The sequence below is a fragment of the Anser brachyrhynchus genome (genome assembly GCF_964034855.1).
Source record: "Anser brachyrhynchus genome assembly, chromosome: 1".
Taxonomy (NCBI): Eukaryota; Metazoa; Chordata; class Aves; order Anseriformes; family Anatidae; genus Anser; species Anser brachyrhynchus.
Genome location: NC_137694.1, coordinates 88,807,470 through 88,828,644, shown reverse-complemented (window position 1 = coordinate 88,828,644; position 21,175 = coordinate 88,807,470). Strand labels below are relative to the sequence as shown.

The window sequence follows — 21,175 nt, the reverse complement described above, 5'->3', positions numbered from 1 at the left end:
ACTAGCATTAGGCTAAGCCACTGCCCCAAGTGAATGAAAGCAGAGTGCTACTGACAGCCTCCTAGAGCAGCTCGGCTTTCTCTGGAGACTTCAAATACAAGCACTGTCTGAAATCGAGACTAATTAGCCCACAAATGCTGAGGAAAACATAGCTAACACAGATACACTGATAAGACCCACTTTTTCCTTCTGTCACCACATGGGGAAATCGCTCTTAAGGAATGATAACGATCCAAAGGACACGTCCCAGGCATGCACTTAGTGCCCAATCTGCACTAGACTTTCCTTTGGAACTTTGTCCTGAACTGACAAGGTTTCAGGGCAGTTATTTAGAGATCTTGCAAAACCAGACAGAGTTTTGCAAGGACATAAATTCCCGGAGTGAGCTATCTGCCTGGGAAGGTACGACACGATGTGCAGATCGCTCTCGGAGCAGCTGTTTTTGAAGGCTGGAAGAGGCTATAAATAGAGTGCCACCTGATTGCCAGTCCACATGAAACTCAAACACAGAGCAAATAAGAAACGGCAGTGAGTTCTTAGGTGCATTTGTCCAATACCCGGGCACCTCCGGCATTCCCTGTATGTTATATTTTAGTATAAGAACATTACCCAGGTGGATGGGTCAGCATAGAGGTATCAGATGTGTGGCACACATCTGCCAACACACTCTGAAGTGCGTTGTTAGTGGTGTACTTGCTGTGAGAGCTCTCTTTTGCCTTGCTGGCTGCAAAAGAGCATACAGACGTATAACCTGCTTTATTTTGTACTGGTGCTCATGAGGGTTTTGACAAGTTTACCCCCCCAAAAAAGGGGAAAAAAAGCACGAATGACGGCCAGGTGTCCTGATGCTACTGCTGAGAGCAAACAAAACGCTCGGCTTCCATTTGTTGTGGCGGCTGAGCCGGTGCAACAGGTAGCAACTTGCCTTCCAGCTCCGAGGAGCTGAGCGAGGCCCGACAGGCGGTGCCACCTGCCTGACTTCAGCCAGGTCCCAGAGGCGGAGGTCCGGGGGAGCCCCGCCAGCCGGAGCCCGGCCGGGCAGGGACCCGCCCGCCAGGCGGCACAACGCCCGGCCCGGCGCCCGGTGCGCGAGGGCCACCAACGCCATTTTGCCGGAGGAGGGCTGCGGGCGGCGGGCTGACCCCACAGCGCGGCTCCCGCCGCCCTCGGGTCAGGTCCCTCCCGGGCACGGGGCGCTCCCGCAGGGGGAACCCTTCCGGGCCGCCCTCCCGCGTCCCCGCCGCCATCTCGGGGGGCTCGCTGCCCCCCACCGACGGTTCCAACGGTTCCAACGGTTCCAACGGCCGCCCCCCCCCTCTAACCGCCCCCCCCCCCCTTACCCAGGTAGTGCCTCCGCAGCAGGCCGGGCTCCTCCAGCCCCAGGCTCCGCTTCCTCACGTCCCACAGCAGGTGGGGGCAGCGGCCGCGGGACATGGCCCCCGCCGGGGGGGGGCTGCCGGGCGCTCCGCTGCCGCCGGCCGCCCCGCGCGATCACCATGGAAACCGGCCGGCCCTCGGCCCCCCCCGCCCCTCCCCGCCCCGCGGCTCCGAGAGGGAGAGGGAGAGACAGACGGAGAGAGAGGAGAGAGGGAGAGAGAGAGAGGGGCGGGGCCGGCCGCCGCTCCGAGCCACGCCCCCCGTGAGAAGCCACGCCCCCGCCGGTGAAGCTACGCCCCCAGGGAGCGCTGCCCCGCCCGGGAAGTGACGAGCGGGGTGAAGCCGCGCAGCGGGCGGCCATCTTGGGGTTGGGCGCCCGCCATCTTGGCGGGCCGCCATCTTTGAGGCGGGAGCGGGCCGGCGCTCTCGCCCTTCCCGCGGAAGGCCGGGACGACTCCTCCCGGCAGCGCGAGGCGGGCGGGGCGGCCGCAGCCAATCGCGCCGGGCCCCTCCCTCCGCCCCCCGATGGCTCCACCAATCAGCGCGGTCGTGGCCGGCGGTGGGCGGGGCGGCGGCCGACCCGGCGTGCTGTACCGAGCGGCTCGAGCGGCGCAACGGGAGCGGAGCGAGCGGCGGGCCCCCGCCGTGCACAAAATGGCGGCCGCCGCGGCGGGGCTGCGCGCCTCGTACCACCGCCTGCTCGACCGCATCGAGCTGGTGCTGCCGCCGCGCCTGCGGCCCTTCTACAACCACCCGGCGGGTAACGGCCCGAGGGGTCACCTTGGGAGCGGGGGGAGCGGGGCTGGGGCTGGGGCTGGGGCTGGGGCTGCGCCGCTTTTAGGGACCTCCGTCCCGCAGGCTGGGGGTCGGCGGTGTGAGCCGGGGGGGCGCCGACCTTCGCCTGTCACCCCCCGGGGAAGCAGAGCGGGCCCAGCTTTAGGGACCGTGTACGTATATAGGCGTCTCGGTGAGAGCAGCAGCCGTGATCCGCACCGACGACTTCTGTAAGAAAAGCCACGGGACAAGCAGGTGTCAGAACCGAACCCCTGCCGCTAGGTTTCAGCCCTGAATGCCTCGCAGGTGGGTCCTTGAGAAAGCCATGAGGCAGATGTCACGCCGACTGCAAACGCGCAGGTTAAAGATGAAAGGCTTGTGTTTCTCTTCGGGATAACCAGGTTTCTGCACTAATTTAGGACTGACTCCTCCAAGTGCCATTCTCATTAAATTATAAATCACTTGTAGCAAGTGAAGGACAATGCTTGCTTCTTTTCTGGCACAAAGAAAGCTTCCAGGAAAACACCTGGTCCTCTGAAAAGCTGTTTGTTTAGCTGACACCACACAGGCTGAGGTTGCTGGAGGACAGCAGAGGGCAAGGGGTACAGCACGCCAACTCCCTGGCTGCTGCAGAGCAGGAAACATTGCTCTTTGCAGCCCCAGAGAAGTGTGGGCTGAGCTCCCTCCCCTTTGGCCTCCTAAGTTCACTTTTCCCGATCAAACTAAACTCTCCGGAACAAAGACTTCTTACATTTATTATAACTTTTTTTTTTATAATTTATTTACACACATGATATCCTCTGGTAATGTCCTTACTCCGATGTGCTGCTGTCAAATTCATCCTTGAAAATTTCTGTGTGTCAGGATCTAGGACAAGCTCGCGCTGCCTGGCAAATCTTGTTTACTGGCATGCCTCTGGGAGAGGTATCCCCCTGACAGCACTCAACAGTCCTCCCTCATAAAAGGCTTGGCTTGGCACCAACTGCTTCTGACTTTTGCAGTCCGTAGTTTTGAACTTTCAAGTTACCTAATGTTAATAAAAAATAACATCAGATGTCTTGAAAATCTTACTGCTTGTTTAGGGAATGTCGATTCGATCACTTGTACACCATCCCCCCAGTTCTCTGGTACTCCAAATTTGAACTTGTGCTTCAGAAGAAAATAGATGATAGCAATTAAATCTACTTTTGTGGAACCTCTGTAAGTTGGATTTATAAAGAGCTGTATTTGCAGCCTGATACAGAAATACTAAGTAGCTGCCTGAAAGAAAACAATGACTGAAATTTTCATCCTGGAAAAAAAATCCATGTGTAGGGAGAAACGTTCTGTTCTTAACGCAAAAAGTGATCTGCTAGTAGCTGTTAACTGCTGCTTTAAACTTGATCGCTGTCACGAGCCTCGTGGGTCTTAGAGGGCTTTATGCAAAGCTGCCAAGCCCATTTTTGTTGCAGTTGTGCTGCCCTTCTACAGGGCTTAGTTGGCTTTAAGGTTATGGAGCAACTGATATTCATAACAATAAGCCTTATCCTGCAAATTGCAAGTGGCTTCACGGGTGCTTGCTGCAGAAACCTGACAGTTAATTTCTCCAAGTTACGGTTTCAAACCTGTTTTAAAAAGCACAGTATAAAGAGTTACTGTAAGGCCTTTTATTAGGCTGAATTGTTAGTAAAAAATTAGCACACGTAAAAAGCAAACAACCAAAGTCCTAGTGTTTATAATGCATACTTAAAAGCTTTGAACCGTAATATGTAACGTATTAAAGCAAAAACTTGGCTTCATCTCGCATGTCATCCGAGTGCTGAACAGTGGCCTACAAGACCTAAAACTGAATGTGGTTTGATGAAATCAGAAGCAGTGCCTTGACTGTACCCCACTGCAACAGGTTGATATCTTGGGTTGTGGTCCCTCTTTTGAAGACTTGGAGCAGTAGTCCTAGGTTAACGATGTCCAGCGCAGCTGATGGTCTGCGCGTTATAGGTGTGGCATTGCGGTGCTTCGTGTTAACCAACCAGTTGCCATTTTAGCACCACTGAGAGAGAGATTTTACCCTCCAGATCCCATTCGGTTTATTTTTCTCCCTTTCTTTCCATACACTTGTTCCTCTTCTCCCGTAATCCTCCTTTGACTATTGGTAGAATACTGGGGTGGGAAGTATTGTTTCTGCTAGACAAACGTGGTTATTCAGAGGTGCGTGTTAGAGGTCCACGAGAACACCCTGATACCTGTATTTGCAATTTGTACTCTCTTTAAATGTCTAATGCTGCTGTGCAGGATGTCTTCTGTAGCATTAAGAGATGGGTTGAGATTTGGACTGACTTGTTACGATACCAGTAATAAAATATTTTGGGGTTTTATTTTACAAGATTCAATTTGCAAAGATTTCAAATGCTAATTCCATTAGTCCAGTTACAGAGTAGTTTTTTAATCATTATATAGAAACTGGCTTCATTCTTCCTGGGCCTGATCCTAACTTTTCCGTTATAAATGCATCTTGTTTGCTGTTGTACCCTTGTTTGCTTGAAAGTCCTTTTTTTGCAACAGAACATCTATTGCAAAATCACATGGACTGATTATGTAACTGAAGGTTGATGCACTGAGTTGATGAAATGTGAGTATTAGGTGATACAGCCTGTACAGTGGTAGAAGCTGTTTTAATATATGCATGTGTGTATTAGTTTAATTCTTTATCAAAAAGGAAAAAAAACCCTAACAACTCAAAACTTACTGTGGGCATTGTAACAACCAAATCTCACTGAGTAATTTAACTCTCTTTTCTCCCTCAGGTCCCAAAACAGTGTTTTTCTGGGCGCCTATTATGAAATGGGTAAGTATAAGATGCCAACTTATGTCTGGATGTTGATCAGAGGGCAATCTGAAATTACCCATTGGGCAAGCAATAGTTTCCCAGCAGGTATCTGAGCCTCCAGAAAGGTTTAATGCCAAGGCTCTAATTTTTAATATATGTGGAGGAACAATATTAGCCTTAAGAACATGTGGTGCAACATGCCATGGGTATAAGGGGAAAAAAAGAAACAAGGCTTTGTGGAAAAACTGTGCTCTATATTGAAATTTTCACAAAAGCTTTATTTTGCGAAACACTCGCTGTTGTTCAAGGTAGGCGTGAACTGGCATAATTCAAAACTCTGAAAGCATGTATTTTGGGCAGCAGTAGCTCTCTGCTTCTTGTGTGGTTCTGCTTCCCAGTTCATTGCCCCACCTGTCCTGTGTTTGTGCATGTGTGAGGTATATGGCTAGTCCTAATTCACTGCTTTCCTCCTCCTGGTTATTGTATTTGTACAGATGAAGTAAATGAGCTCTAAAATCATAAAGCTGCTCAGTCTCCTTGTTTGATAACAAGCAAGGATATAACCTTTTCCTATTGCCAGCTGGTTTGTAAGCATGCTGTTGTGAAAACCCAGCTCTGTATAGGCCATGGGCAACACGTTGTGCTCCAAGCTGTAGCTGGTTTTCGTTGTCAGTCTGATCCGCTGCTGCGGTAACTGTGTGGTTAACCTTCCCCTTTTTCAGAGGGTCTCCCAGGCAGTGTGCTCCTGAGCACAGAGGCAACTCTTTTGAGCAGGTTTGCTGTCTGCTGCTGTATCACAAGAGCTAATACACAGGTGGTTTCTTCTTCTCCAAAAGTGCAGGAAGGCCTCTCTAAGCTCACAGTGAAGTTCTTCATTGAGAAATTAAAATGACTTTTCCCCTATATGGCAAAGGCAAGTTGACTGCTGTTACACAAGTGGCTTGAAAATCTGTACCTCTGTGACACCACTGCAGCAACATCAACCCTGTAAGTGAGGCAGCACAGGAAATCTCTACCCTTAAAAACTGTTCTCTTGATTAGAGTACAAAGTAGCCCTTAGTGGCAGTGAGATAAAAGCTTTAGGGCTTTTTTGTTCATTTATTTTGGTGAACCCCTGTAACAGAACAACAAATTGCATTTCCAGTAGATGGCAATAACACAACAAAATAAATCAAACAATATATTTGCTAGCAACATTCTCAAATAGGTCAGTCGAGCTATTTGTCACTTCACTGGGAAGTTTTCCACTGAAATTATATTAAAAAAAGATATTCACTTTTACCTCTTCAGATGAAGTTGAGCGAAGACTGCATGGTATCACACGTACGTGTGTACCAACAATATCTTAGCCTGAGCTTTAGTACGAAGGGTCTTATTTAGACAAGGTTCTACTTGCTGCATGAAAACCAATTAGTGCTTAAAGCAGCTATGCTTATGTTAACCTTGTTCTTAAACTCATACAAAGTTGTCACTGCCTGGGATTTTACTGCAAGCCAGTTGCACCCCCCGTAACTGTGTTCTTATTTCCACCACAAGGGACTAGAAGCATACTGGGTGTCAAAGAGTAATTACTCTGCTCATGCAATGCATCCCATCTCCTGCATAATGCACACAGAATAAACACTGAGCTTTAAGGTAACTTCACAAAAGTCACTGAATGATTGAGGTTGGCAGGGGTCTCTGGAGACCATCTAGTCCAACCCTCCTGTGCTCAAGCAGGGCCAGCTACATCACATTGCACAGGACCACATCCAGGTGGGTTTTGAATATCACAACAGAGGGAGACTCCACAGCCTCTCTGGGCAACCTGTTCCAGTGCTCTGTCATCGTCACAGTAAAGAAGGTTTTCCTCATTTTTCATAAGGAACTTCCTGTGTTTCACATTGTGCCCGCTGTCTCATCCTATCGCTGGGCACCACCAAGAAGAGTCTGGCCCTGTCACCTTGACACCCTCCTTTCAGAAACCTACACGCGTTAATCAGATCCCCCTGAGCCTCCTCTCTTCCAGGCTGAACAGGCCCAGCTCCCTCAGCCTTTGCTCATATGAGAGATGCTCATCATCTTAGTAGGCCTTCGCTGGGCTCGTTCCAGGATCTCTGTGTCTCTCTTGTACTCAGGAAGATTCCCTTTGTGAAGCATCTGATATGTCATGGTATGTCCTGGTGCTGGATTTATGCTCAATGAATTTCTCTTTACAGGGCTTGGTATGTGCTGGAATGGCTGATATGACCAGACCGGCAGAAAAGCTCAGCACAGCGCAGTCTGCAGTGTTGATGGCCACAGGTAAAGCCAGCGTACACCATAATTTTACAAAGCACCATCTGAACTGTATTCATTCCTTTTTGAATTGTAAGCACTAAGCCACTTCTTTAGAAAAGGCTCAGCTATAACATGCCAGATCTCACCGTTGCTTTTACATGATAACTGTAAGACAGACCTATACTTATTATTAAATCTGTAAGAGTCCTGTGAGTACTTACTGTTTTATACGAGTGTCTTAATTTGGAATTGTCCAAAGTGAGTTTTTTGAGTTAGGATACAAATTTGATCCCTTGAGTTACAATGATACCACTCCTTCCAGTAAGGGACCTCCTCTGCTTCAGGTCAAGAAATTTTGACATCAGTCCAGAACAGAACACAGTGGCTTTTTTAGAACAGACTCGAAGGGCTTAAACAATGCTAGAGTAATTATACTAACGTAACTGGGAAGAACTTCTATGTGCTATGAGAACTTGGAGTGGTATACAGACTACTGCACTGCTGTTTGCCGTGAATTTTCACACTGCCAAAACCAGTATTCCATACTCAAGTTGTTCTACCAGATCTTGTCGGGGTTAGACTTGTGACAGATAAAGGTGAAAATCAAAACTAAGGCTGCCACCTTCTTCCTTCGCTGGACTTTGTTTTGACACATGACTCAATGCTATGTGCTTTGCATGATATGTAAATCCTTCTTGACTGGTGGTTTCTATAATCTCTAAATGGGTGCAGCAAACTAGATATACTACAGCAAAATGCCACTTCCCTAGAACTGTGCCAGCATATTAAAGTTTATACTGCTGTAGAGTATAGGGGATCTTGATTTGATACTTAGACTGATTTATGTTATTGTCTGGCTATGTTATTCTGGAAAAATGCAATACATACCCATAGCTTTCCCACTGGCATTTGTTGTGCTTCTAACTGAGAAACAGCTAATTAGAAGAAAAACAGTTGTCCAACATGAGTTGTAAAACTTTTGTGTACTTAAACTGGCCCATGAGTCTGTCCTCAAGGTTAGGGGAACGCCTGCATATTTACCTACAAAGATGTAATGTCGTTTAAACTTTTCTTTTCATTCAACAGGCCTTATTTGGTCAAGGTACTCACTGGTTATTATTCCTAAAAATTGGAGCCTGTTTGCTGTGAACTTCTTTGTTGGCTGTGCCGGTGGCTCTCAACTCTTCCGAATATGGAGGTATGTATTAAGAAGGACTTCTCTATGCATTGTAATTAAGCACTCATGCCACCTAATCTTAACCATGAATTCATAAATTCCACCAGCCTTCATGTCAGTACAGTAGGAAAGAAGAACTGAACAATTAATTAAACACAGCAGAACTTTTTTGTTACATTTTCAGTTTTCCAGATGAGTAGGGGGAACACTTCTAAATATTTTCGTTATAGCTAGAGCACATTTTAAGGAAAGACCTATGTAAAGTTTCTAGGTTTAAGGCATTCTTTAAAAGCTGTAGGTCTGACCAACAAAAAGCCTAGACTACATTGTAAGCTTTGTGCTTCTGTCAGCTTTCACTGATGAATCTGATCAGTTCCAGCCAGATCAAAGGGTTCTTAAGTAGAGCAGCATTTTGATTTTTTTTATTTTTCAAAAGTTATTTCTTGAGGGGAAAACTTGGAGTTCTCTGGCTCCTTCACTACTGGACAGAAATAATGCCAACTAACTTAGCAACTAATTAGTAGCTTCTTACCTAAGCTGAGCTACACATGGACTTGAGGGTAGAAACTCAGGATAGGAATTTTAAACCTCCTTTGCTGAATAGGTTATGAAGATGCTGTTACTGTAACTGGAGCTCTATCCTCAGTCTGTGCTTTTCTTTACTACAGGTATAATCAGGAGCTAAAAGCAAAACAACAAGATCAGCTGCTGCAAAAAGATGCTTAACCGTACAGGTCAAATCCAGCAACGCACAAACCCTTCCCCATGGGACCTAGCTTCACTAATTTTAACCTTTTTTCCTCTGAGAAAATGGATGGGGAAATCTAAATGTCTTCAAAGCAAGCGTTTTCTAAGTGCAAATAACAAAGTATCTCCATTCACTTAAATAAAGTGCAACCTTTTAAATTTAAGTAAAATCCTATGTCTTATGTTAGAGAACTCACTTTGTCTCTTTAAAAGAAACTGGTTGTGGATTGTGCCTTGAATTGTTTGTTGGGCCCCACCTTATCTGACTCTGCTGAACACGTGCAGGAGTGACATGGTATCGGCGACTGTCAGCCAAAGTCCCAGACGGAAGTATTCTTTTCAAATGTCATGCTGAGACCCTGTGTGAGGGTTTTACCATATGTTCAGAAGTCAGTGACAGTGGCATCTGCATTTTATTCTCTGATATTCTTCCTTGGTAGTTTAAGGATATTCTTTTCAGATTCAAGTTATCTATATCTTGATTCATTTCCCAGCCACCACCACCTTTATCAAAAGGAGGGCAAGCCTTTACATGCCAGTAGTGTGGTTTTGGTTTGTTTTTGGTGGTGGTTTTTTGTTTGTTTTTAAGCTTGTGTCATCCTGTACAACTAGAGGGCACAACTAGATGGGCACATTTAAGTACCTGCTTCCTGGGAATGTGAAAAATAAACAGCCAAAACATCTGTTACTCGCTTTCTGTGCCCGCGTTAAGTACATACAGATTTCTGTGAAGTTGTGCAGTCAGGAAACTTGTACGTGTCAATCCTCCAAAAATTTGGAGGAAGTGGTCTGCTCCCGTCTGGGGCATGTTTATGAATGAAATGTCTGAAAGTCAACCTCTCTCCCTATTTAATTTCCTGTAAAGAGAAAAATGCGCCACTGTGAGACAGCTTCAGAGCAAAGGCTATACGTTATGCTGCAAAATCCCATCTGTTGCTGAGAAGCATAAGGCAGTCGTGCTCAAAACATGGCATCTATTGGCTTCCCCTGAGATCAGAGGTCAGAGACCTCTTCTGCCAAAGCTAGGAGTCAATATCCAGGGGAAAGAAGATAACTGAGACAGAGTAGCTTCTTCAGAATTCAGGTTTCAGTAAAGTGAATGTTTTGAAATACTGGAGTTTGGCAACGGCCTCTGATTAAGTCTGTCCTCTGCCCTACTTTTCCCAATCCTATTCGAGGTACCACTTCAACCTGGGAAGGGTGGAGAGGGGAGGAAACTGTTCAATAGTTAACAGCTACAGCACCTCGCTGTGACACTAAAGTCCTTGCCTTTCTTATGTATAAAGTATTAGCCAGTAATTGTAAAGTAATTGTGCAGGGCAGCATTTTCCCTTCTAAGATATGTGCCTGATACTCAGTCAGATCCCCTTTTCCAGAGGCTGTCCCGCCATGGAGGTGCTTCTCTCCTAGCTGTATTCTGCTAGAGACCTGTGCTGTCCCCTCAAACATTTTTACTTGCATATCTTAGTTCTCTTAGCTGAAGTGGTAATACAGGGCATCATCTCAAATGGTGAACTCTCCAGCTGTGTGGTGTCTGCTGAGCTGACAGACTGCAGTGACTGAAGAACATCATTGCCAGGAAGAACTGTAGTCTATTTCAGCCCCCCGACCCTTCCCAGTTCCTGACCAGATGAGACTCATCCAACAAACCAGTAATGGGAAAAAAAAAGTGTATTAAAATATTCACAAGATTACAATAGAAAACATGAAAGTCCACTCAAGAAAAAATATCCAAGATAACTGTTTCCAGATGAGTCTGTAAAAGCAAAACCACTACCAGTTGATACCCTGGCTTTTCATGTAATCAGGACATGCATTTCATATCTAGCTCCCTCACACAGATTATACACCTGTCTTACAGGTGTTTGTTCTCTTGCATACCTCCAAGATGGAGGTTTATGAAAAGTATCCAGTCTATGTTACCAATTATATTTACCACATAAAAAGAGCTGGCATTGTAGGGAGATAGAAGAGATTGCGCAGCACGCTGATAACAAAAGGCATTGAACGTCATTTTAGAGTGCAAAACCACGTTTAAATGAAAGGGCTTAGTAGCTTTAGGGCAGTGAAGAGAAGGAGAGGAGAAGCCTCAAGAAGAGTACAAATGCTGAGCATCGTTAATATGATTTTGTAGTCTCCCATGTAAAATGTTACCTAAATATTAGCACCACAGCGGTATGGCCACAGCCCAGAAGTCTTACCCACCTTCACATCTTTGTCAGTTTACAGAGAAAACAATTCCATCACCTACTATACAGTAAGAATGTTTTGTATTTGAGGTCTTAGGTAGATACATTAATAATGCAAAATTCCAAGACAAGATTTTGAAACAGACTGAAAGTATTTTGGTTATAAATCAAACGGCCCACACTTTACCTCAATGAATCCACTCTAAGGCAATGCAGCTTCTAAGTTGCACATATACATGTACTGCAGTTACAAGACAGATGGTTACCTAAGCAGTTCTCACAGGTTTAAAAAAGTTAAAAACCTAATTCCAGCTTTTCTAGTCACAAACTGAAATGGCACTAAAGCTCTGAGAAAACAAAACCCTACAGTTCTCCAGTTATCGATGACACATCATGCAATTAATTACAGGGAAATATGTGCCAGCCTGTAATGGCTCTTAATGCCATTCAATGAACATGCTGACCATCTCCCTCACAGAACAACTGCTAAAATCAAACAGAGCGATGGAGATTTGATGTACCGAGTACAACTACTAGTTTACTTAGATTGATATTTTATACGTAATCATCTTCAAAATCCCTTTCTGCTGATCGGTAATAAGGAAGAAAATATTCATTGTTAGTATGGGCAAAACCCTCACTTTGCTGTTCTGTTCAAAACTGGGGATGAGAAAAAGATGACTGATGCCATTCATATTCTTGTCTCTAGAGGGTGCAACCTGTCTTAGCAGCTAGAGCCCAGGCTTGCGCTCCAAAACTGCTCTACAATAAGTACAAGGTCACTTTTACATGTAAAAGGGAAGTCAGTCGACGTATTTTTTTCAGATTTCAGTACAGCTTTTGATATGGTTTCTCACAGAATGCTACTTGGCCAAAATGTCCAGCATACAGCTAGATAAAAACATAACACAATAGGTGAACTATTGACTGACGGGTAGGGCTCAAAAGGTTATGGTAAATGGGGTTACATCAGGCTGGCGGCCAGTCACCAGTGGGGTCCTCCAGGGCTCCATTTTAGGGCCAGTTCTCTTCAATGTTTTTATAAATGATTTGGATGTAGGACTAGGTGTTTTGAGTAAGTTTGCTGATAATACTAAACTGGGAGGAGCTGTTGACTCTGTCAAAGGGTGGAAAGGCCTTGCAGAGAGATCTGGACAGATGGGAGAGCTGGACAATCACCAACCACACGAAGTTTAACGAGAGCAAATGCCGGGTCCTGCACCTGGGACGGGGCAACCCTGGCTATACGTACAGACTGGGTGATGAGACGCTGGAAAGCAGCCCCACAGAGAGGGATCTGGGGGCTGTGGTTGACAGCAAGTTGAATATGAGCCAGCAGTGTGCCCTGGCAGCCAGGAGGGCCAACCGTACCCTGGGGTGCATCAAGCACGGCATTGCTAGTCGGTCGAAGGAAGTGATTGTCCCGCTCTACTCTGCACTGGTGCGGCCTCACCTCGAGTACTGTGTGCAGTTCTGGGCACCACAGTACAAAAAAGGACATTAAACTGTTGGAGACAACTTTTACATCACACAGACCTTCCCCAGCTCCATCCAAGCCACACAGCACTTCTTTTCAAAATAGATGGACCTAAAAAGTACTAGCAGCAGTACTGGAACTGGTCAAGAACAACACGCTTCATTTTCCTAGGAATACATGCTGTTCATTTCCACCTGCAAAACAGCCTCAGAGAATTAAGAGAATACCAGCAGGGGACATAGAATTGAATTTCTGGTCACTATTACATCAGGATCTGATGACCTTGACTGACTTTAATCTTTGCTTGCTACCCATCAAGGAAATTGGAAGTCCTCTGTCACCTGAGACAAGTAAGCCAGCTAAGCATCAGTCCCTTTCATCAGCACAGGTTACCACACCTCATTAAACAAGCTAAGACAACCTGACTGACAGAAAGTTCAAAAGAGTTTTGTCTCATACTGCCTCAAGTTCTGTTGACTTCAGCCTGAATAAGTTGTTTAGCAGCTACATTGTAGAAGCTGTCCATTCCAGCTAAGCAACTTTGCTCATGTTTCCATGACCAAAAAAAATAAATAAATCAACAGCCTTCACAATGGAGAGGGATTCAGACCAATTTGTACTACTGTTCTTGGGGATAACGGAGTTTGTTTCTTTCTTTAAAATAAAAAATAAAATAAAAATAATAAAAAATACTTCAAAATTCAATCTGCCTTCACACAGAGGATCCAAGCAGCTTTACAATGAGACTCCTCAGTAGAGGCTATATGAACATACCTGTAACTAAACAAAAACAATGACATATTTCCTATAGTTAGCACCAGAAGTAACAGGATTCTGCTCAGCTTTTCCAGTATATTCCAGAAAGAAAATAAAAAATAAAAAAAAAATCAGAGCCAAGGACAGACAGCCGTATTTTCTCACAGCACTGAGATTTTGATAGTTAAATTAATCACCCTTCTCCCTTTTACTCTAAAATGTCTAGGGAAAAAGATGTAATGCACAGGGATAAGCACAGGCAGATAAAAATCAAGTTTCCCCATCAACCATGTCAAAAGCTTTGTTTCTTGGTAAGTGTAAAACAAATACTGGGGAGAAACAGCTTGGTTCATAGGGAAAGCAGCAGTTCACCCTGATTTTAGTGATGCTCCTTACAAAGGCAGGTGTTGTCAGGAAACCAGCCAAGCGTGATCCCGATGAAAGTCTGTGTACCCAACTTTGTTGTGAAAAATGACTGAAGAGGAAGCCAGACTCTTCTCACTAATGTTCGCGGACAGGACAAGAGGCAACTTCTGACAGAAGTTTAAAACCCGGATATTCCATCTGAACACATGGAAACGCTTTTTTACTTTAAGTGGCCAAACAGGTTGCCCAGGGAGGTTGAAGAGTTTCCATCTGTGGAGATACTCAAAACCCAACTGGACATGGTCCTGGGCACCTGCTCTAGCTGAACAGGGATGGTTGGACCAGATGATCTCCAGAGATCCCTTCCAACTTCAACCATTCTGTGACTGATTTTGTGAAATAGATCGAATTAGGAAATGGCTAAAAATCAGAGAGAAGGGGTTATGGTAGATCAAACCGAAAATTACCTACTGGTATGGAAAAGCCTACACCACATTAGGATGTACAAAACAGAAACCCTTCTTACTATATGCTAGTCTGAAAAGACCTCAGCTGGAGTGCCACTTCAAGTCCTGAACACTGGATTTCAGGATACAAATGGGTCAGCTAAAGAAAGATCCTCTTTAGCAGAAAAGGATGATTTGAGATCCCTATCAATCTATGAGCAGTATAATCTCAAAACAAGAAGCTGGGAAATTGTATTCAAGTAGTAGACTTGCAGAGAGGAAGGAAATAAACTGCCCTCCGCATCCTCTGTGCAAATAAAGATTATGAAAACACACAAACAAACAACAATAACAACAACGACAAAAAAAAAAACAGCAATAAAACAAAAGTGAAGCTCTAAATTTCTTCCAGAGGTCATTCAGCCTCCATTAGAGGCTTCTGAGAACTGATAAAGCATCTCTTAGGAAGTAAAAAAGGTATAATGGAGTGACAAGGGAGAGATGAGGGAATACTACAACTTCCAGAGCCCTTGGAGCCCATTTTGTTGTGCTTATATGAAGTGACACAGTTATGAGGAAGAAACATTTCATTGCCTCAGACTTTCAGTGAACTTTTCAACCACCTAGAGTTACTGCTTCTTATCCCTCTAGCTCACTAGCTCTTAAATTTTCACAGGTAAACTACAATTGCACAAAAGTCATTAGGTCAGCACTATCCCTGTACCTTAAAGGACTAAGCTTGAATATATGGGTTTGATACGGAAGTAAACGATTCTGCGACCTGTGTTATACAGGTCAGGTAGGCCTAAGCATTTCCTTCACTTGCAGTGGTAAGATAACCATTTCTGATAGCTAGGAGTCACAATGTGGCTTGCAAAACCAAGTGAGAATGTCTACCTCATGCAAGAAGGCAGCTTGTACTGAGAATCTGACCAAGGAAATATGAATACCCTGTGAAAGTTACCTTTATATTCACCTCAACAACAACAACTAAAAATAGGCCCCATAAGCAAAAAAAAGAATCTCGAGGTCAACCTAGAATCTCAGTTATCTTCCAGTTTCTCCGTTAATAATCAAGATAAAAATATTTAAAAACTGTGATGTGAATTTCCACTTTCTCTCTCGTCATACAAGATACAAAAAAGAATATTGGCAATTTATAAGCAGAATTCTTACCGCATTTCAACATGCAACATTGGTCTCACTTCTGTACGATTAAATAGACTATTTACACACAATTCATATATATCTTTCCCTCTGTATGCACATGCATTGGTCCTAGCCTAGGCATCAAAGGCCACATGTGAGTTCTCTGGGTCAAATTTTGTTTAAGCAATTCCAGTCTGAATGCGTGTTTTGCATTGGATAGGTTAGGATCTCATCTCAGTTCTTCCGAATATCAGCATAGACCACAGACTCTGACTTGTTAATCTTGTCACTGTGCTGTCCTCCGGAGTGATCTAGCTGCGCGTAAATGACTGGGCCCTGGAAACAGAATAAAAAAAGCACAATCAGTATTGCTCAGAATAGGTCATACAGCCCCTCCCTTCTGCAAGGGCTACAGCAAGACCAAAGCTAAAACAAGACCACACAGCTCTTATGACTGCTAGTGACACTTAAAAGCAAGTGGAATGAGCCCTCACCTATAAATGAGCTCTAGTCTGCCACCTTGCTCCTGTTGGGAGCATGCCAAACAGCAGGATTTCCTCCCTTTAATAATGCTAAGGCTGCTTGCCTTCTCACCATCAGCAAAATACAGAATCCTTTGTTCTGAAAAGCAGCAATTCTTAGATGTTGTGGTGCAGAGAAAGATACAAGGCTTAGTCATATGCATGCCAGATTTAATATTTTACAAGATAAACTACGCTACATCTTTACCAGTAGACAGCAGAGTGTACTTCATGCACTTACTACCATTCAAGTCCTGTAAATCTCAGCACAGCTGTACCACTTGGATATAACTGAGGGATAAAATAAACCTGCAGCCACCTCAGGACACCACAGTCACTGCCCAAGCAAATGATGGGATCAAGGCTCACACAGTAGCAAGCCAGAAAATACTAAAATGGTGCAGTAATGCGGAGTCTTTTGAGCTTTTGAGTCACTTTTGAGCCAACCCTGCACAGATTTTAAAAAAAAAAAAAAGTGTAAAACTAAATCCTTGGTCAGCTAGGCCATCAAGGCTCTCTTTTGCTACCAACCAGTCCAAGGTATGGTGCAGATCTGCAAACAAGAGAACTGCCCAAAACCATCACACCAGACCTCCACACATCGGGTATGCTTGGCACCTTCTCGGGCCGGTCTGTTCAGCACTGCCCAGCACTGACAGATATTGCCAGGTTTTCCCTTGAAAAGACTGCAACACAGCCACACGCCTCTGTTATATCTGCTGGAGTGAAGTGGAGGACCACCGTCTTTCAGCAGGGCATGCAAACACCCCAGCACTTTCCTAAAGGACCGTGTCCTCCAAAACACAGCCCACAGGAAAGCAAGCTGCAGCTGTTCCAGATGGGCTGAGGGCAGGACTGAAGCCTACAAAGAGCAAGTGCCTGACAAAACAAAGGTGGGACCTTTACGGAAAGGGCTGACCCGCAGCTCCAGTTCTGCACACCACAACTGACAAGCACAGGGCAGAAGGCTGTGACCACCTACCAGGAGATCTCTGGGGAGAGACCACACACAAACATGACCTGCACAGGAGAGAAAGGGACTGTTCTGTTAGGTGGAGGGAAGAGGGGGAAAATTGCGAGGACAGATCTTCTTGTTCAGTTCTTCTTGTTCGAGGCTTTTGCCTCGAAACCATTTCACCCATTTAACTCCATTTCTGTTTCCCTTAGGTCCAAGGGAGAAGAAGCCTTCACAGATATTTCTCCCACTCTCTTCTCTCCAGTACTTTTGGTATGCTGCCAAATTAGAAAGCATCTCTACGGAATTGACACAGAAAGCTTTCCATCTATCTTCCAAAGCAACTAGCCAAAGATGAAAAGGAAATCTTCGAAGGACCATAGGTACACTTCTGTACAGCGGTTTTCCTTCCAACACAAAGGCAAAGCATGCACCTGCCGTATAACTCATTCTCCTTGAGAAGCAGTTTAAACCCAAACTTTCTTCCTTCCAGGTAAAACACTTCCCAAGTTATAAAGAAAAAGAGTAGAGGAAGGGGATGGAAAGAAGGATGGAAACTTACAAGCAGATATAAAATGCTGAATAGAAATAACAGACTGTAGAAATGCTGAAAAAAAGTATATATAGATGTCCTAGAAAAGCTGGGATTTAGAGTCTCATTCAAACCACCTTTTTTTACCCTACTGTTGATTCTCACATTGTTCTGATCTCCAACACTGTATCTGGATTGCAATTAGAGCTAATTGCAATCTAATTGCAATAATTGCAATCAGAGCTCAGTCTACAAAAAGGTAAAGACAAAGTGAGCCTAAAGTTTATTTGTAAGTAATTTAGGAATTCTCATTTGCCTGAAACCATAGTTTAAGGATATGGTAAATTCAGCTCTACAGCACTTTGTATCAGTTCAAAAAAATCTACAGCTTCATAAAATACTCACTATGACATTTCAAGTTTGCTCAAGAAATTCTGATGGGTCAGTTTTCTACCACAGGAGTTCACTACTCGGGATCAGTTTTATCACTATTCTAATTTTATGCCTGGTTAAATATAGTTATCCTGCACATCAAGTGGTGATGGAGAGGCTGACTTGCTGTGGTCACCTGATCCAAATCAAGCTATCGTTGTCTGGATATGTTCACTATCACCTAAACAAATGGTAGATCAGCTGACGCAGAGAAAAGGAGGAGCAAGAATTTGCTATAAAGCCTCACCTATTTGATTTATTGCCAGCTGAATCTTAGTGAAGACTTCTTACATAGGTAAAAACTTCAGAAAAGTCTAAACAATTCAGAACTTTCACCGAAGTCCAACTAAGATCATTCTGACTCTTCAAAACTAAAAGAAAGCGCAGCACTGCCATAAAATAACCTGCATTTCCTGAAGTCTTGTGATTTTTTTCATTCAAACCAACGGAAAAAGAGGAGCAGGTATACCCATACCTTGCTAAAAGTCTGTCAGCAGAGTCATGAATTGTAAGTTACAGCAAAGAGAAAGGAGTCATGAAGTTAGACCACCATGCCATGTGGTCTACAGTATTCTCAAGTTCTTTAGATTCTGGAAGATGTTGGAACTACCACAGATTCCAGCCCCAGGAAATTTATCTGAAATTTAAGTCAGGATTCCCTGCACCATGAACTGCTCCCTCCCAGGGTCCTGGTGTCCAGCCCAAAGCTCAGAACAGAGCACAAACTAAGCTTGTTCAGGTATTCCTAAAGACCAAAAGCCTGAGGTCTACATTGAAGTTAATGTAGCTTTAGTGCTCCCAGCTTCTGCACTGACAGACCTACCCACTTGGGATCTCTGTGCCATACTGCTCTGTACATCATAAATGTACTTCTGAAGAAGCAACACTTTAAGATGAACAGTATTTCAGCCTGCCCAGAAATGAGTAATCAACAACTCACAAAGCACAAATACAAATGACAGCCACCTTGGAGTGAGCATTTCTTGGGACAACACACTCTGCCTCCCAGTTTGCCTGTTGCAACCCAGATTGTTAGCTAAACAAGGACACCCAGCCGGGAAATGCATTTAGTTCCTGCCTTCAACAGAAATGTATTTCTCTCTCATCCAAGTAACAGTAATAGTAGAATACAAGTCACTGCAGAATGATGGCATGGAAAAGAAACACCATATACAAATATGACAGGACAGAACGTATCTGCTAAGAAGAAACAGTGAAAACAAATGTTGTTGAGTCACTCAGCTGAACATTCATAGAATCAGGCAAGCTTTATCTAGGTCTTAAAGGCAGACTGCTATTAACAGACCCACTCCAGTCAAAATCAGAACTATTTTAAAACCTTATCAGTTGATTATATTGCTTTTATGTTCAGAGAATAACTGTTCTCTGAAGTCATCAGGCAACAATGTGGGCCTACATACTAGAACTTTGTCTTCTGGAAGTACTGCACATGTCAAGAACAAGATGTACTTCAAAAGCAGACTGTAAGCCCCCAACAGAGCAAGGACCTTGACTTTATCCACCTCACTCAGCACTGTATTTTTTTTCCTGTAGTATTAACACATATCTCCATTACCTCTTCAAGAGAAATGAAGAAAGCAGGTGTCAACTCTGATTTAGAAACCTCTCAGAGTCCACACACTTCCTAAAAGGTGACTTGTTAAGAATTAGTCCCTTTTGGACTTAAACTCACTCAGGACCCATGCCTCCATGGGAAAATTGCTGAGCATACACAAATCAAGAGGTAAGAAACACCTTACCGATATGGAAATCCTGCACATCGTTGGCCGATAATTGTATATTGCACAGAATCCCTGTTTGATGCATGCTCTCTGCCCTCTGACTAATTTCCCATGAGATGACTAGTCTGAGTAAGAGCCACCTTGGTCCTTCAAAGTCAGCAGAACTTTGCCAACAGCAGCAAGAACAAGACAAAGTTTCATAATTTCAAGCCCACAAAAGCTAGGTGGCTCAGCAGAAAAGCACTCTGGGCAGCAAGAGTAACTTCAGACTAACCATCACTGGTCAGTGTTTGCATTGCACTGGCTCATTTTCACGTAAAGGCACTGCGTGCCACTTAGAGCATACACCTTCACATCAATGAGAGATTAAGTAAAATTCCTCCCCAGCACAATCCCAGAACAGCCTAGGCAGTTTTGTAGAGTGTTACACATCTAGTACATAATGTTATCTCCATGTATCTCCAGCAGCTACCCACTACCAATTCCTCATCTTCTTCAGGATCTCACACTTGTACTTCACTAACATCTGTCTATGTTAACGCACAAGATCAGAGCCATCTTTTTCGTACGTAAGTACAAAAAGGACATAAAACTCTACCTCAGCTAATATCAAAATGCTATTCTTTCACATGCACTACATCTTTGAGGGATTACTGCCCATCCCTTGTTCAGATCAAACACCCCCCCCACCCTCATCACCTTAACAGACAGCACCTAACTCACGTGTCCCACCCTGCCTTTAGCTTTTCCATACCATCTCCCCCACGCTCCGGGAGGATCCTGCTTCGGAAAGAAGCAGGAAGCAGTTTACCTGGTGTGATCTGGCGGGTACGCTGTTTACCAGACCCTCTGTGTCGGAGGGTGACTTCTGCGGAGCCTGCTTAACCGGTGACATCAAGCTCTCAGATGTACCGCAGCTGACGAGGTGGCAGAGCAGAGTTTGCACGACAATGTTCAAGAGGCACAAACGCACACACACACAAAAAAAAAAAAAGGAACAAAAACAAAAAACGAGTGATGGCGAGATGAAATTGGTGGCAGATTATGCCAAAGTAAAAGTGAACATAATGGATTCTGGAATAAACACATATAATACTCCATCTCTCCCATGTCATTTCTCTGTCCTTCCTCCTAGAGTCTCACTGGTGAGCAACGTGAAGGAACAACTTTAACATGCGACAGCAGCTCCTTCAAAATTCTTGTTCCCTAGATATTCCCATCTAACCCAACCAGTCTAAAACTTTACAAACCCACAAATGTGTTTTCTTCACTGACGCTTCAGACTCATTTAACTTCTAACTACAAGCTAAGTAGCCCCAGTCACTGAAGCAAGTGTTATACCACTGCTACAATTAAAGTGAATGCTTGCAAGAGCCACTAGCTCTCCATACTACAAAGGTACTTCCTAGCAAAGTCCACATTAATTCCCTTGCTTTTTGTTTGGGCTATGATTCCAAAATAATTCTGCCC

At 44.4% G+C, this 21,175-nt stretch overlaps 3 protein-coding genes across 19 annotated transcripts in view; 1 reads left to right on the top strand and 2 right to left on the bottom strand.

Moving 5' to 3' along the window:
- DCAF6 (DDB1 and CUL4 associated factor 6) overlaps positions 1-1,473 on the bottom strand; it is an 83,371-nt gene extending 81,898 nt beyond the window's left edge. For all 12 annotated transcript variants that reach the window (XM_080586456.1, XM_080586461.1, XM_080586460.1 and 9 more), the window contains exon 1: positions 1,341-1,473. In XM_080586456.1, the coding sequence (XP_080442582.1) occupies positions 1,341-1,434 (94 nt within the window). In that variant the 5' untranslated portion in view covers positions 1,435-1,473. The remainder of the gene's footprint in view (positions 1-1,340) is intronic.
- A 301-nt stretch (positions 1,474-1,774) lies between these two features.
- Positions 1,775-9,310, top strand: MPC2 (mitochondrial pyruvate carrier 2). The gene is made up of 5 exons (XM_080586736.1): positions 1,775-2,137; positions 4,935-4,975; positions 7,156-7,240; positions 8,303-8,414; positions 9,062-9,310. Exons 1-5 carry the CDS (start codon positions 1,903-1,905, stop codon positions 9,117-9,119), a joined length of 531 nt encoding a protein of 176 aa, XP_080442862.1. The 5' UTR covers positions 1,775-1,902; the 3' UTR covers positions 9,120-9,310.
- A 1,483-nt stretch (positions 9,311-10,793) lies between these two features.
- Positions 10,794-21,175, bottom strand: part of MPZL1 (myelin protein zero like 1) — a 38,877-nt gene continuing 28,495 nt past the window's right edge. For 4 of the 6 annotated variants that reach the window (XM_080586667.1, XM_080586666.1, XM_080586668.1 and 1 more), the window contains exons 5-6: positions 20,517-20,622; positions 10,794-15,859 (exon numbers count right to left, since the gene is read on the bottom strand). In XM_080586667.1, coding sequence (XP_080442793.1) covers positions 15,758-15,859; positions 20,517-20,622 — 208 coding nt within the window. In that variant the 3' untranslated portion in view covers positions 10,794-15,757. The remainder of the gene's footprint in view (positions 15,860-20,516; positions 20,623-21,175) is intronic. The other 2 variants (XM_080586670.1, XM_080586671.1) reach the window with 1 other exon arrangement.